The 18,260-nt window shown below is 34.8% G+C and overlaps 1 protein-coding gene across 9 annotated transcripts in view; it reads right to left on the bottom strand.

Moving 5' to 3' along the window:
* The window catches only part of RANBP17 (RAN binding protein 17), a 335,940-nt gene that overhangs the window by 229,340 nt on the left and 88,340 nt on the right, over window positions 1-18,260 (bottom strand). For all 9 annotated transcript variants that reach the window (XR_011505729.1, XR_011505728.1, XR_011505727.1 and 6 more), the window contains one exon: window positions 8,741-8,876. Coding sequence is in view for 6 of the 9 variants with exons in the window: in XM_044777678.2 (XP_044633613.1) it covers window positions 8,741-8,876 (136 nt within the window). In the remaining 3 variants the exon portion in view is untranslated. The remainder of the gene's footprint in view (window positions 1-8,740; window positions 8,877-18,260) is intronic.

Below are 18,260 nucleotides of genomic sequence, written 5' to 3' on the forward strand. Positions count from 1 at the left end.
CCAGGGCTCTTCTTTGTGGTACCTTTGATTACTAATTCAATCTCTTTAATTGCTGAATGTTTATTCATATTTCTGTATCTTCCTCAATCATTTTCAGTAGTCTTTGTCTTTTGAGGAATTTGTCCATTTCATCTAAATTACTGTCATTAAACTGTTCACAATATTCCATTTTAATCCTTTTTATTTCTGTAAGGTCAATAGTAATGCCCCCTTTTTCATTCCTAATTTTAGTACTTTGAGTCTTCTCTTTTTCTTTGTCAATCTAACTAAAGGTTTGTCAATTTTGTTTATCTTTACAAAGAACAAAGTCTGGATTTCATTGATTTTTGCTATTGTTTTAGAATTTCTAATTCATTAATTTCTACTCTAATCTTCATTATATCCTTCCTGCTGCTTGTTTTAGGTTTAGTTTCTTATTTTTCCAATGCGTTAAGGTGAACGTTAGGCTATTTAAGATGTTTCTTCTTTCTCAATGTAGGTGTTTACAGCTATGAATTTACCCCCATGTACTGTTTTAGCTGAATTTTCTAAGTTTTGGTATATTGTGGCTTCATTTTCTTTGACTTGAAAGTATTTCCTAATTTCCCTTGTGATTTTTGCATGTGATTTCATGTATTTTGGGCTTCTGTGGTTAGGTACATATATGTTTATAATTGTTCTATCTTCTTCATGGGTTGACCCTTTTAGCATTATAAAATGTTCCTCTTTATCACTAGTGACTTTTTTGTTTTAAAGTCTATTTTGTCCAATATTAGTATAGCCAATCGAGCTCTTTTATGGTTGCTGTCTGTATATCTTTTGTTATACTTTTATTTTGAATCTATTTGTATCTTTGAATTTAAAATGTGTGTTCTGCAGATAGTATGTTGGCTATTGTTTTGTTTTGTTTTGAAACCCAACCTAATAACCTCTGCCAATTGGCTGGATGGTATAATCTATTCTAAATTTAACGTTATTACTGATATTGCTAGATCTATGTCTGCCATTTTACTTTTTGGTTTTTTTTTTCTGTCTCATGTCTTTTTTGTTCCTCTAGCCTTCCTGTACTGCTTTCTTTTGCACTAAGTGAATATTTTCTAGTACATTTTATTAACTTTAAATTTTTTTCATAATATAGTTTTTTGACAATACACAGTAACAAATACTTTCCGGGTGGTTGTCCTAGGGCTCACCATACACATCTTATCACAATGTACCTCAGATTTGTACTAACTTAATTCCAATGAGATAAAGAAATGTTACTACTTTATAGCTCTATACCTTTCTCATTTTGTGATATTACTGTTATTAAACGTTACATTACAAACCCAACAAGTTATGATAATTATTTCTCTATGTAACTTTATATCTTTTAAACAAGTTGAGAGAAAAAAAAGAGCAAGAATATATTTAAAGTGTTACATTACATTCTTAATTACCACTGTTGGTTCTCTTTACTGGTTCCTGTAGATTTGACTTACCATCTTGTGTCATGTTCTTAGCCCACAACTTTGTTCCCATTCATCTTCTTTGTGCTGTTATCAGCAAATATATTACATATTACATCCCTATTTGTTATACGCCATCAAAACAGTGTGTATACGTATAAAATATGTAATGGTTTTATACAATTGCTTTACAAATCAGTTAGGAGTAGTAGTAGTACTGCATTTTATAATTGCTTAAGTACCTTCACTGGTGCTCTGTTTTTTTCGTGTGGATTCTTGTGAATTCATCTGAGGTCACTTGCTTTCAGCCTAAAGTACTTCTTTTAGAATTTCTTATAAGGTGGCTCTGATAGCAATGAATTCTCTCAGTTTTTGTTTATCTGTAAATGTCTTTAATTCTCCTTTACTTTTTAAAGATAGTTTTGCTAGATATGGAATTCTTGGTTACCAGTTTCTTTCAGCACTTAGGATATGTCATCCAACTGCCTTGTGGCCTCCACTGTTTCTAAAGAGAAGTCAGCTTCTAATCTTATTGGTGTTCTGTTGTAGGTGATGAGTAGTTTTTCTCTTGCTGCTTTCAAAATTTTCTTTTTCTGTCTTTCAGCATTTTAATTATGATGCATTTTAGCGTGGATCTTTCTTGTCAACTTCTTTGGCATGTAATGTTTTCCATCATATGTGGTAAGTTTTAAGCCATTATTGCTTTATTTTTTTTCTGCTCCTTTCTGGTTCTCCTTTCTGGCACTCCCCTACCATAAGGTACTCCATGATTTGGTGGTATACTTAATGGTGATCTACAGTTCTCTAAGACTCTGTTCATTCTTCTTCATCCTTTTTCATCTTTGAATACTATAATCTCTGTCCTCTGTCATGGCCTACATGTCTGTGTCCCCACAAAATTCATATGTTAAAACTCTAACCCCCAGTGGGATGGTATTAGGAAGTAAGGCCTTTGGGAGGTAATTAGGGTTAAATGAGGTCATGAAGGTAGGGCCCTCATGATGGGATTAATACCCTTACAGAAAGAGGAAGAGAAAAAGGATCTCTCTTTTTCTCTTTTGGCATGTACCAAGGAAGGACATATGAGGACACAACCAGGAAGAGGGCCCTCACCAAGAACCTGACCATGCTGGCACCCTGATCTCAGGCTTCCAGACCTCACAATTGTGTGAAATAAATTTTTGTTGTTTAACCCACCCCGTCAATGGTATTTATTATAGTAGCCCAAACTAACTAAGACTTGATCAATCTTTAATTCTTTCTTCTGCCAGTTTACATATACTATTGAGCCCCTCTGATAAACATTTCAATTACTGTACTTTTCAACTAAATTTCTATTATTTATTTTTTAGTAATTTCTATCTCTTTATTGATATTCTCTATTTGATGACACACTGTTATCATACCTTACTTACGTGATCTTAACAATACTGAATCTTCCAATTCATAAACATGGCATACATCTGCCCATTTATTTAGACCTCATTTAATTTCTTTCAACAATATTTTGGAGTTTTCAGTGCACAGGTCTTGCACTTCTTTCATTAGATTTATTCCTCTGTATTTTATAGGGTTTTTTTGGCGTACTATTACAGATGGTATCTTTTTAAATTAAATTTTCCAACTGTTTATATGCCAAAAATATTCTTAAACATGACTTTCTCTACATGTGTGAGCTTCTTTAAAACATATTATTAGAATTTGTATTCTCTGGTCAAGAGTATATGCATTTTTCAACTTTCCTAGCTATTGCTAAATTGTTTTCCAAAGAGGTTTTTGTTTTTTGTTCTTGAGGAAGATTAGTCCTGACTAATCTGCTGCTAATCTTCCTCTTTTTGCTGAAGAAGCCTGGCCCTGAGCTAACATTCATGCCCATCTTCCTCTACTTTATACGTGGGATGCCTGCCACAGCATGGCTTGCCAAGCGGTGCCACTGTCTGCACCCAGGATTCGAACTGGTGAACCCCGGGCCGCTGAAGTGGAACGTGCGAACTTAACCACTGCACAACCAGGCTGGCCCCTCCAAAGAGGTTTTATCAGTTTGGATTCCAATAGTATATGAGTGTTCAGTATTTCACTTCTTCACAAATACTTTTGTCAGACTTTTTAATTGTCTTCAGATAACAGGTATGATATGGTATCTCACTGTAGCTTTAATTTGCATTTTCAGGAGTCCATGAAAGCATGAATTTTTTTTATGTTTATTGGCATTTGTGATTTCCTCTTCTGTGAACCGTTTATTCCTATCTTTTGCGCATTTTTCTACTGGGTTGTTTTTCTCTTATTGATTCATAGAAATTGTTATATAACTGAATATTGATTCTCTTTAAGTTACATATATTGCAAATGTCTTACCCTGTCTATAGCTTGTCAATTTACTTTGTTTACTGTGTCTTTTGATCCACAAAAGTTTTTTCTTTTAATATGGATAGAATTTATCAACCTTTGGGTTTACATTTTGGGCTTTTTATATCTTAAAAATATCTTTCCCTATCTTTAAATCATAATTTCCTGCTTTTCATACTAAAAGTCCTCTAACTTACTTGGATTTGATCTCTGTATGCTGTGAAGTAATAATCCAAAATTTTGACACAGAGGTAACCAAACGTCACAGTAGTATTTATTTAATGGTCTCTCTTTTTCTTATTTATATCCTGTTTGAATGCGTAACTGGGTAAATTTTATAATTTTTTCTTTACTTGTCCATCTTCCTCTTTACTTAAAAACCTATTGGGGAGATGGACCATCCTATTTGCCTTTGTGTCCCTGGCCTTAATACATAGTACTTATTAATATTAATTGGATAATGAGGAGATACAAGCAAAAGGGAAAGAGGCAGCAGCACATACAAATCATGTCATAGAGTGGAATACAGTGTCAAAAGAAAAGGTTGCAAAAGCAGGCAAAGTTTGACCATAAGAAGCAGTTTATTTTGTAAATAATGGGAAACAAATAAGAACTTTAAGCAAAGAAATGGCATAGGAAGAAATGTGTTTCCTAAAGATTGGCAAAATTTAAAACCTGACAAAAGCCAAGTATTATGACAATATATACCAACACATACCTACTGCTGGAGGAGAGACAATAAACTGTTATAACACTTAGGAGGCCAACTTAATAATACCTTATAAAGCTGAGGATATGTACATTACACAGCCTAGCAATTCCACTCCTAGTATTTACCTCCAAGAAACTCATACATATGCATGCGGAAACAGTATTAGGATGTTTACTGTTTAAAACTGGAAACAACCTAACATATATTAACACACGAAATGAATATATAATGGCACAGTAATATATTATAATAGCATTCAATAATTAAATTAACTAAACTATATGTATTATTATGGATTAATCTCAAAAACAATGTTGATCAAAAGGCAAGTTCCTGCAGAATAATTCTCTATAAAAGTTAATGGTACTATATTTGGTTTACTAAATACATGGGAATGTGGAAAAAGAACAAAATCATACTTGAAAATAACACTAAATTTAGAATAGTGGTTACTTTGGGGCTAGAAGTGAGAAATACAGACTCAGGGCAATAACAGGTCATTAATGTTTAATTTAAAAATATACAGATCTGAAAGCAAATACAGCAAAGCATTCAGATTCGACAAAGCTGGATGATCAGTGTATGACTGTTCATCACACTATTCTCTCTGGTTTTCTACTGAAGAAAAGATTACTCTGGTGGCAGTGTGGAAAACGAACTGGAGTCAGGAGAAGGCAAAATGAAAACAAAGAGGATAATCAGAAAACTTTTAAAATCCAGTGAGAAATGACAAGCAGTAAAAATGAAGTTAAAAAGGAAGGGGTCAGAAAGGAACAGAACTGAGAGATATTTAGAAAATAAAATTAGCAAGGTTAGGTGACAGATCAGATATAAGAAGTAAGAACAACCACCAGAAGGGCCCACAACTAGAATGTACAAGTATGTACCGGGAGGTTTGGGGAGGAAAGAAAAGAAAAGAAGATTGGCAACAGATGTTAGCTCAGGTGCCAATCTTTAAAAACAAAAAGAAGTAGTAGTAAGAACAAAGTGGAAATTTTGGGTTCAAAGTCATTCTTCCTCAAAATAGGAAAATAGGTGGAAAAGGTTTTAGAAGACAGTGAATTTCTTTTTAGAACATGTTGAGTTTGAAGGGCCCATTCAATATCCCAGTGAAAGATCCAACAGGACGCAACATAGCAAAGTGGTTAGCAGCACAGGCTGTTACCAGGTGTCCTGGGTTCAAATCCAGGTTCAACCACTTAAACACATTAATTAACCATGCCAAGCTTCAGTTTTTATATCTGTAAAAAGGGGTAGGGGAGGTTGATAAAAATAACTACTTCCACAGAGTTTTTGTGAGATGAAATTAGATGCCTGCCAAGTGTCCCAACTCTCTGGCACAGACTAATTGTTCAGTAAATGCCTACAGCTACTATTTATGATACTTCTTTCTCACTTATAGGACATACTCCTATTCTATACATCATTACTTAGGACTCCTCAATGATTCCACTTTGGTTCCTGAAGCACTTATTTCTAAAAATTATATTATTTTGCATATGTAAGCTTTTATAAAATTTTCAAAATAGTTAATAGTATACCTTATTTAAAATTGCTGAACAATTTCACTAAAGTCAGTATCATTTTCCAACTCAAGAACATACCCTTTATTACCTGAAAGTATTATACATGAGATCTAGACCCAATTCCTATGTAATTCTACCGCATTCAAACATTATCTAGTAGAAAGCATACAACCAATATACCAGGCACTTGGAGGTGATAACAATAAAAAAGGCGGAAATAGTCCTAACCCAAATTACAGTCTATATATGTTGTGCTAACAAATAATTACAATGCAATGTTATAAGGCTAAAACTGGGGACACAGGATGCTACAGAACACAGAGCAAAGGAACTCCCAGAATTTAAGTTAATAAGGTCATCCTAAAGGATGGAGGGTCTGATGTGAAAGATAAGGAGTTACCAGAGTAGGGCAGGGAGGTGGAAGCTGGATTTAAAACAATGTGTCAAAGGCAGAGGAAACATTTTGTTCAAAGGCCCAGAAGTGACAGAGAACACAAACTGTTAACAGGAATTGAAGAAAGTTTAATACACATAAAGTATACAGTACAAGTACGGAGTACTGAAGAACGAAACTGGTGACATACGTAGAAAAGAGATTGGGAGGAACTTTCTAAGTCACACTCTATATAACCTAATTAAATAAGATAATGCTTAAGAATGCTTAGTATACTTTCTAGTACAAAACATGTGCACACCAAACATTATTTGCTTATTATCTAACATTCCCCCTTTTTTCGCCACAATTCGGAATGCGACAATACACTCACCAAAAAATGTTTTCCATCTAGTCTTCCTCAGTTGGTTGCCAGAAAAACAGAACGTGGAGAACTTATAAATGTCTTAGACAATCTGTTATGTCATTTGTAAAATGGAAACAATAATACCAACCTTGCAGGCTTGTTGTAGGACTAGAGTGAGCATCAAGAGCTCCTAGAAGAGTGCCAGGGCACGTATTAAGGACCCCGCAAAATGATTCCTATTAAGGCAGATCAGCAGACATGCCACAGAAAAAGAAAAGCGGAAAGCTCTGGTTTTACTTTGGGGTTAGGCAGTAGGAATGCCTTAGAAATAAAATCACCTTAGAACTAAACTTTCTTTGAAAATAGGGTAAGAAATATACACCAAAAACGGGAGAGTAAAGATATAATAAAAGAATCAACACCAGTCTGATGATGTCTTTTTCTCCTAATATGTAAGCTCCTTCGAAAAAGAAAAACTGATCTCTAGAATTCACTTTTTTCACAATTACCTTATATTAAAAGATATATTAGATATAGTATATATATAAAACAAAACTTTTGGAAAAATATTTCTTAAATCCCACTGCCCTGAAATGACTAGTCTCATTTTACATATTCCCTTCCAAGTACTTTAAACACAGTAATGTGAAGACTTTTCTATTCCATATTTCACTGTTCTAAGACCCACACCAAATGGATATTAAAATTAGTAATGTTTCAAGAGTATTCACTTTTGTACAAGCAAAATAACAAACTCTCTGAGAACATTTAAAACAAGACAATCGTAATTTGATTTATACTCAACCTTCAAGTAATACAGCTGGGATTTCAAAACAGGCACCCTGTATAAATTTCATATCATGTGATTTTTGTCTGATTCTAATTTGCTACTGTCAACCTAAGGCATTTATTTCTAGCTACTACTTCTCTTTCTAATGATCTCATTCAACGGCAGCTAAATTCTAAGAAAATTTTATTGATATTAATCCTAAAAGGCAACAAAATATCACAATATATTTGACAAAGAAAGCACCAAGCTACATCACTTTCTTAAAAAGCGAAGAAAATTTTACCTGAAATAAACTAAAGGATGATCTTAACAAAACCAAATTTTTTTTACACTACTATACAACTATTATTAACAGAAAACCATAAATGAACTGAAAGTTAAGGTAAATTTCCCAGAGGAAAAAAAGCTGAGTTCAACATAAGCTTGTTCTAGAATTTTCAATAAGACATCCTTCAACATTACAAATACAAACTATAAATCCAAAGGAGATAAGAACATCCTTAGGATTTCTTACAGAGAAGGTTTTGGAAAGAGTTACTATTTCAGGAAGAAGAAGAAAAAAAACCTTACAGATCTTACTCAGTGTCACAAGTACTACTACATATCTGGTTAGGGTTCACAAATGCTGTCAATAATCCCTCGTTATGCCTTAAAATCAATTCATCTAAATTTGCTGATGCTAAACTTTCAATCATCACAGCACAAGTCTTCTCCACATTAAGGCGATTTAACTGTGGTCTCTCAAGGAAGTGTCTCACTCTCCTAGGCCTCATCATTTATCATGTAAAAATGCTGAGGAATGAACGATAAATATACTGGAAAACACATAAATAAATAACTGTCCAAAATAAACCCAGAACTACTAAAAGAGTAAATCTTACGTTTTAAACCTTGAAATACAATACAGTAAGGCAAAATCCATTCAGGCTTTTGAAAAATCTTAACTATTTAATGACTAGCTACATAAGAAATACTAACTCTGCCAATCAATCTTCAAAGAAAATGGTAAATCTAAGTGTAAACCAAGCAAATTAATCTTACATTTCCTTCAATACCAATTAATCAATTGGTTTCAATTGATCAATTAAATTTCTTACATAGAAATTGCCCAAATATGTCCATTCAGCTTAAAGCTGTTATATGTGAACGTCTTTCTTCATCTTCAATAACATGTTTTTTTAATCTCCAGGAAAACCTACCTTTGAGGTTCTTTGAAGTTGATCACCAACATATGTTTTACGAAATTGATCCAAGAACCACAGAATTGCAAGTTCTATTTTCTCATTACAACACTGAGGCAATCCGGTATCCATTAAAGATATAAGCTGAAAAACTCTTTTCATGAAGGAAAAAAAAAAGCTTCAGTAGAGAAACAATGCTAAAATATTTATAGTCAATGTAACACAATATATAAACATTGTAAAAAGTGAAAAAATACAAAAGCTTATCAAGAAAATATTTTAAAAATCATCTGAAATCCTACCACTAAGAGATATTACAATTTGCTCTAATTCTTTCTAAGTCTTTTTTCCTAAGTCATACAAATACATATACAAACCCACATGTGCATACACCGTTCTACTAAAAACTCACATATAAATACATGACATATACATATAAATATATAATAGATATACACAGATATAAGTAAATATTTAGTTATTACAAATATAATATATATACACAGATGTAAGTTAATATCTAATATCTTTCACTAAAATTTTATATATTTACATAAATATCATAGATATATGTAAATATATAAAATTTTAGTAAAGGAAAAATGATGTTGAATGTGTAATTTTGTATTTTACTTTTCCATTAAACCTTATATTCTATATAATTATATATTTCGGGGTCACACGATTCAAAATTTAAAAAAATCAAGAGGTACACCCATCAAGTTATATCACTTTCTTAATGAGTAATAAAAATTTTACCTGAAATAAATTACAAGATGACCTTAACAAAATCAAACATTTTAAAGAAAAGTATGCAAATATTATTATCAGAAAATCATAAATGAACTAAAGGTTAAGTTAAATATCCTTGAAAAAGAGCTTAATTGAGGGGCTGGCCCAGTGGCACAGTGGTTAAGTTTGCACACTCCACTTCGGCAGCCTGGGGTTCACAGGTTCAGATCCCGAGCACGGACCTACACACCACTCATCAAGCTATGCTATGGCAGCGTCCCACATACAAAATAGAGGAAGACTGGCACAGATGTTAGCTCAGCAACAATATTCCTCAAGCAAAAAGAAGAAAATTGGCAACGTATGTTAGCTCAGGGCCAACCTTCCTCACCAAAGAGGGGAACAAGAAAAGAAGCTTAATTGAATAAAATGAAAAGCTCAGTCTAGAATTTTCAAAAAAGAAATCCTTCTATTATACATTTTCATTAAAATTTTCCAGTGGATGGCTGCCAAGAGCCTGGTGCTAACAAAACAAACATAATCATCTTTTTAAGAGACAGAAGTGGAGGTTGTTGAGGAAACAGCACCTTTTTCTCCTTTTTCTCACTATACAAAGGCAGCTATGACTAGCCCTGACCCACCTGCTTCCTTCTACGTATGCACACAAGAACATATACACACACACTGTTAATAGCTTATGTGTCCTTCCAGAGAATTTTTTTACATATGTAAACATATGGAGCATACTATATTTTTGGTTCTAAACCTAGCTTTTTCAATTTAACAATATATCTTACAGATCTTCCCATGTCAGCATAAAGAGCTTCCTCATTCTCTTTTGCAGCTGTTTAACATTCCATTATATGAATGTACCATATTTTCAAACATGCCGTTACTGATGGACCCTAAAGTTGGTTATAATTTTTTGCTGATACAAAAACGCTTTTAGCAATCTTGTATACATCATGTCACACACGTATAGTTACAGTACACACTTAAAAGTCAAACTACTAGCTTAACAAATATAAACTTTTATAATTTTGATAACTATTACCAAATTGCCCTCCACAGAAGTTCACAATTTATAGTCCTATCATCAGTCTATGACATTGTCTATATATACATAGATAATTCAGAATGATATTAAACTTCAGAATTTACTGAAATCTGAAAAATGGCATCTCAGTATAGTTTCAATTTATATTTCTCTCATGCATGTGAGGTTAAAATTTTTCCCTGTTTTTAAGCCATATGTATGTCCACTTCTGTGATCTGTTCATATACTTTGCTGATTTTTTCTATCAGGTTGTCTTTTTCTGCTGATTTCTACAAATTCTTTATATACTAGAAAACTGAGCCTTTTGCCTATGATTGAGCTATAAATATTTTTCCTTGTTTTTCATTTCTCTCTTGGCTTTGATTACGGTGTCTTCTTAATGTCATACAGAAGTTTGTGTTGTTTTTCTTATACAGAAAATTTTATCAGTTTTTTCTTTTACATATTTTGCATAATAACAAGTCTTACCTGAATATAAGGTGTTTTTATGTTTCATATTTTTACATTTACCTCTATGATACATTTGAACTTATTTTGAACATATTTTGATATATGGCTCAACACTATTTTTTCCCAGATGGCTAACCAGCTGCTTCAACACCATTTCTTTCTTGTATAATCTACCTTTTGCTCACCATTTTGATTTACCCTTATCATATACACTATTTATTTATGCATTCAGATTACTTACTGGATCTTTTATTCTATTCCACCGATCTATCTCACTGAATATATCTTGACCAATTAATTCTTTCATATTATTAAATAATTTTCCAAAACATTATTTATAATGGTTGTATAATACTAAGCCTATGTCAAAATTTAGTCATTTTGTTTTGAATATAAATTCATATTTCAGTGAAATATAACTACTGTTCTCTTCCCTACTACCAAAGATTTCTAGAAATAAAATATTTAGGTTACAGCATATAAATTTCTTTTAAAAACTTGGTACTTATTGCCAAAGTGCTATGAAATTATATTTTGACAATCATTTTATAGTTATTATTTCCCATATTTATACACTAAGCTACTTATTTAAAAGTACCCTTAAATTACAAATATCTTTAATGCCATTAAAATTTATGAAGGAAAACTTACTAAAGATCAAATTCAAGAGTTAGATTACTGTAACTAGGTTGTTGGTGTTTTCTTCCTAAGAAGATGTGTTTATTCTCTAATTTTAAGAGGAGGGACAAAGCTGACTTTTAAAGTCTGTGTATTGGTGAATTAGCAGATTGTTGGACTAATTTTTAGTTAAGTAAATAGATACATAAATCAAACTTTATCTCTGGATCCAGGTGATTTTTCAAGCAATTTATATAAGGCATACTTGCTTTTAAATTCTTTATTGAGTAGTATCTCCCTTTTCCTACTCTAGTTCTTTGTTGATTCTATGTACTCGCTCAGGTTTACTTTTATTTCCTTTGCATAGCATACTTCAAAAATCCGAGGAAGACATGAAACCAAAAGACAGTTTGTTGGGGTGCCTTTACAACCATATTAAGCTGGTGATTTGCATTTGCCTGAGAGGCAATGACATCCCCAGCAGGAGAGTAGGAAAGAGTTCCCAGCAGGGTACATGATCCATTTGTCAAAGAAGTTTTGGTAGTTGTACAAGAAGTTCAGCTGCAAGTGCCTGAAATCCAAAATAAAAATGGCTTAAACAATATAGATGTTTATTTCTCTCTCAAGCAAAAATCCAAGGCAGCGCTCCAGGACTAGTTGGTGCTCCACGGTGTATCAGGCACTCTAGTTCTTTCTATCTTGTTGTTACACTTGCTCTATTCACAGAATCACTTTGTGGTCTAAGATGACTTTGTCAGCCCCACCCATTACGTTCATATATGTTGCACATGCCACATCCACTTACATCCAATTGCCCAAAACATAATCACTTAACCATACCTAGCTGCAAGAGAGTCTAGTAAATCTAGTCTTTATTCAGGTGGCCATATACTCAGCAAAACAATCAGTATTCTATTATTGAGGAAGAAAAGAAGAGATAAGGAACAACTAGTAGTCTCTGCCACAGTGCCCTTCAAAGATCTGTGGCAACCTCTAATAAGTGCTTAAGACCAAAGCTTGTACTATATACATAATATTTACTTCCAGTTTCAATTTACTGTCCTACATTTACTTTTCCTTTATCTTAAATTATTTTTGGTAAAGAACATCGAGGGAATAAAAAGATAAATATATCATTAAATAATGTTGATCCAAGTATAAGCATACCATTTCACATACAAAGAAACGAGCTTTAAATAGTCAATTGTTTTATATTCTCCTGGATATCCAATTAAATAAGTATTCATTCAGTCAACAAGTATCTGAGGGCCTACTCTATGGCAGGTGTGTGTTAGGAGTTCAGAATACAACAGTAAGTGAAACATATATATTCCCAATCCTCCATAAATCTATTGTCTATTCAGGGAAAGGTAATAAAATGCCAATTAGAATAAAGAATGACAAGTGCTATAATAAACACCACAAAGAAATTAGTGAGGATTCCTAATATTTAAGGATGGAACAGGGCAAAGAGAGAGAATGTTAAGAGAAAGAGGAAAGCATATGTAGTTATCCAGAGAGGGAAGAAAAAGTATGACTCATTTAAGAGCCAAAAAAAATTCAATTATGACTATAAAGCAGTCAATGGCAGGAGATGAGGCTAATGAGACAGGCAGGAGCCAGATCACGAAGGGCTTGATGAGCTATGTTGATTTAAATCCCAACAGCAATGGAAAGACATTGCAGACACTGCAGAGTTTAAGCAAAGCAGTGACATAATCAGCTCCGTATTTTAGAAAGCCTGAGAGGAAGCAACGTGTTCATATAAAACTATAGCACAAATCCAGCTGAAAAAAATGACAGGAGCTAAAACAGTAGAGGAGATAGAAATAACTGGACTAATTGGGATAACTAGAAGGTAGAATTGACAGGATTTGATGACTAAATGGGTGCTGATAAAAGAAAAAGGAAAAGTTAAAGATAACTTCCAGGATTTAGGCTTAGGCAATTGAGTGCACAGTGATGAGACACATGAAGAGAGTCAGGGCTGGGAGTGGATGAAAGAGATGAGTTTAATTCTATTCACTGAATGGGAGGCACATACGGGTCAGAACCTACAAGTGAAACAGTTTAACAGGTGTCTCAAAATCAGAAGACAAAAGTAATTAAAACAACATAGAATCACTGAGCAATGCTGAGGGCTCAGTTGAGATAATGGTACCTATCTACAGAGGTGTGCAATTTCTTTTATTGACACTCAAGAAATTAGAGAGAACTCTGAATTCCTTCACAGTTAAAGTTTTGCCAGGCAGGTGAGATAAAAATACAGCAGTGAACAAAGCAGATAAAGCTATTCCTTCCCTTATTCTAATGGAATTAACAAATAAACATTGAGAAGGTAAGTACCATAAAGAAAAATAAAGTAGAATAAGGATGTTATTTTGGATAGAGAGGTCAAGGAAGAAAAATACATCTGAGTAAAGACCTGAGGGAAGTGAGGGAGTACTCTATAAACACCTGGGAGAAAGCACTCCTAACAGAAGAGAAATGCAAAGGCCATAAAGTGAAAAATATTGGTAATACTCAAAGAGGAGGCCAGTGTGGTTGAGTTGAACAAGAAAGGATAGGAAATGAGGTCAGAGAAGTAGTACAGGATGCTTCAGGCCATGGCAAGGACTTTGGAATTTGTCTCACTGAAAGTTTATGAGTAGAGAAGAGGAGAGTAACACTAAAGAAAGAAGTTGAAGTCATCTATATGATAGTAGGGTTTGGAAGAGAGAGCAAAACTCTGAGCTAGTTGTCAAAGTCTTCAATGAATGATGAAGGATGACTCGGAGAGGAACAGGTGAAAGTAATAAGGAGAAACAGAGGGTAGCATAACTGAGAGGAATGAACATGAAAGCAGCAGCCACTCTACTAGCACTAGTAAATCAAGAGGATACTGGATGAGTAAATCCCTGAAGAATCCCTCAAGAGGTTTACATTTTGATCATGATGAATGAACTGAAATGACTATAAAAATAATCTTTATTTAATTAGACTTGGGTGGCCTGAGCACAAATATATTTATTTGCTAAGTTTAAGTAGCCTATTATGTTAAAGTAATATGTTTTAATTATAATTATCACGATATTGAGACCTTCTATGAATATTAACCTTCTCCTGAAAAAATAACAGCACACAGATTTTTGGCAGGAGCTTCATGATATTCTAATTTGGTAATGTTCTCCCAGGAGTTGGAAAGGAATCAAATAATAACACACAGAAGGCAACAGTATTTCACTTATTCAGTTCTAGTTATTTGGAACTTCTTCACACAAAATTGATATTTTAAAATTTTACATAAAACATCATTCTTATTTAATTCAAAATCTCGATATTTTAAAACACATTTTTATGTTTTTGCTAGACAAAGTACGTACATCCTAGTATATGCCCCATGTTGAATCTGCTTGGCCCTATTTACACTCCCATCAACCCCACCACCACCTCTCACCCGACCCCTGACCTCAACCATTTGCCTTGTAGCTACAGTAAAGAGTCATGATTCTAAAGTTATAAATCCTCACCCAGGGGAGACGAGAGTCTTGCCACAGCTCCAGCCTCTACCTCCAACTCAACAGGACCAACAGAAGCCCTGGCTTCCCCAGAGGCACCTCAAAGAGGCCAAGGACTACAACTAAGAAGTACGGAAAAGTTAAACATCCCAGGAGTAAACTTCAACCAGTAAGAAATGGGAAACAGAAATAAGTGAACAGATAAAGTGCTTGTCCTTGGTCCTTGTTCTCTACCACCACCACCACCACCACCATGGACTGTTTTGAGGCACAATGTTTGCATGTGGCCTCTGGGGAAAACTCCTATAAAAGAGAGCAACCAGGCGTGTAATGTACCATCTTATACAGTTGATTCTCATTAGTCATGGGAGTTATGTTCTATAAAGTCACTGCGAAACTGAATTAGTGAATACTGAACCACTGCTCCTAGAGGAAATACAGGGCTAGGTTCATAAGGAACTCTGGTCACAATATTTTCATCAGCCGATAAACATATAACCTTGCTGTATGTGCGTTTCTGTTTAATAATACTTTATTTAGGGGAGGAGGCAGAGCAAAATGGCGGGGTGAGCTGACTGGGGACTCTCTCCCCTCCAAAATACAACCAAAGAAACGGAAAAACTGAATTTCAACAAATGACCCCTAATGCCGAGACCGTCAGAGACCTACAGAGTAAGAAGACAGAGAACGGAGAAGCTGTAGCCACCCTCAGAGGAGCTGGAACAGGGTAAGAGGGAGCTTCACTCCCTCCCCTAAAGACTGGGATCGCTGCTGCAAGTGAGGGAAGGAGCGGGGGAGAGACCGCGCAACCGGGGGATCGGCCAGGACTCCCACCGCCAGTGCAGTGGAAACCCGCTGATGGGGGAAAGCTTCCATGTGCAGGGACCTATCAAGCCAGGGCCCCGGAAGACCAGAGAATGAGAGCTGATCCGGATGCAGATCAGCGCAGGATAGAAACTGCCCCCTCCAACACACAACCCACGCTGGGCACCGCCATCTTGCCTGAAGGCGGAGGGCTCAAAACGCACGGCTCTCAATCCCCATCTAGTGGCAACAGGCTGTAACTGCAACCGAATACAACCATCATGCACAAAACGCGCTCCTCTACCATTCAGCAATTTATAAAGGCTCCAGACCAGAAGGAAAACAATAAAAACAGAGAATTAAGTCCTGAAGACTTGGAAATAGGTAAACTAAGTGAAAATGAGTTCAGAGTAGCTATCATCAAAAAACTCAATGAGGTAGAGAGAAAGATAGAGAAACAAGCCAATGAGTTCTGGAGTTACTTCACAAGAGATTGAAATTATAAAGAAGAATCAAACAGAATTACTAGAGATGAAAAACACAACGGATCAGATAAAACAGAATACAGACTCCCTGAATGCCAGTGTAGATACCATATAGGAGCAAATTAGCATAATCGAAGATAGACAGGCTGAATGGCTCCAGACAGAGGAAGAAAGAGAACTAACAATTAAAAAGAATGAGGAAAATATCAGAGATAGCGGATTCAATGAGAAGAAAGAATTTAAGGATCATAGGAATTCCTGAGAACGTGGAAAAGGAAAATAGAGCAGAAAGTGTGCTTAATGAAATTATAGAAGAGAACTTCCCAAGTCTAGGGATTGAGGGAGAAATGTGTGTGGAGGAAGCTTTCAGATCTCCTAGATTTGTCAATGTAAAAAGACCTACTGCAAGGCATATAGTAGTAAAAATGGCAAAAATGAAAGACAAAGAAAGAATACTCAGGGCAGCAAGACAGAAGAAAATAACCTACAAAGGAACTCCTATCTGACTTTCAGCAGATTTCTTTACAGAAACCTTACAAGCTAGGAGAGAATGGAGTGACATATTCAAAACTTTAAAAGATAAAAATCTTCAGCCAAGAATACTCTATCCAGCAAAAATATCCTTCAGATATGAGGGAGAAATTAAATCTTTTCCAGACAAACAAAAGTTAAGGGAATTTGTAACCAAAAGTCCTCCACTACAAGAAATCCTCAAGAAGGCTCTCATACCTGAAAAAAGAAAAAAGGGTGAAAGGGGTCACAAACCACAGAGTAGGGAGACAGACAGGCAGAACCAGAATAGGATAGCAAATATTCAACTATAGCATTAGGATAAAGGTTAGGAAACTACCAAAGCAAAGACGATCTTATCACTCTAACTACAAACTCATAACACGAGTTGGAATAAAAAGTGAAATAATAACTTAGGAGGGGAAGAGCAAAGGGACTAAATTAGTCTAGGCCAAGTAAGTAAGAGACAACCAGAGTATAGACTATATTATACACGAGACTCTAAATACAAACTTCAGGGTAGCCACTAAACTAAAAAACAGAACAGAGCCACAAGACATAAATAAGGAAAAATCTAAGAAACCCAGTATAAGAAATTGCAGTAGTCAATGGGTAGGCTAAAACACACAGGACGAGAAACAAAGGCAACGCAGGAAAACCAGATAACGAGCGACAGATTGACAGCATTAAGTCCACATGCATCAATAATCACCCTCAATGTAAACGGATTGAACTCTCCAATAAAAAGACACAGAGTGGCAAAGTGGATTAAAGAACAAGATCCAACAATCTGTTGCCTCCAGGAAACACACCTCAGCCCCAAGGACAAACACAGGCTCAGAGTGAAGGCGTGGAGGACAATACTTCAAGCTAATAGCAAGCAAAAGAAAGCAGGTGTTGCAATACTTATTATCAGACAAAACGGATTTCAAAATAAGGCAGGTAAAGAGAGACACAGAGGGACAATATATAATGATCAAAGGGACACTTCATCAAGAAGAAATAATGCTTATAAATATCTATGCACCCAACATAGGAGAACCAAAGTTGATAAAGCAACTATTAACAGACCTAAAAGAAGATGTTAGAAACAACACAATAATAGTAGGGGACCTCAACACCCCACTCACATCAATGGACAGATCATCCAGACAGAAAATCAACAAGGAAATAGTGGAGCTAAACGAAAAACTAAAACAATTGGACTTACTGGACGCATATAGATCACTTCATCCTAAAACAGCTGAATACACATTCTTCTCAAGTGCGCATGGAATATTCTCAAGGATAGACCATATGTTGGGAAACAAGGCAAGCCTCTACAAATTTTAAAAAAGTGAAATACTAACAAGCATCTTCTCTGATCATAATGCTATAAGGCTAGA

This window comes from Equus asinus, chromosome 9 (assembly GCF_041296235.1).
Source record: "Equus asinus isolate D_3611 breed Donkey chromosome 9, EquAss-T2T_v2, whole genome shotgun sequence".
Lineage (NCBI taxonomy): Eukaryota > Metazoa > Chordata > Mammalia > Perissodactyla > Equidae > Equus > Equus asinus.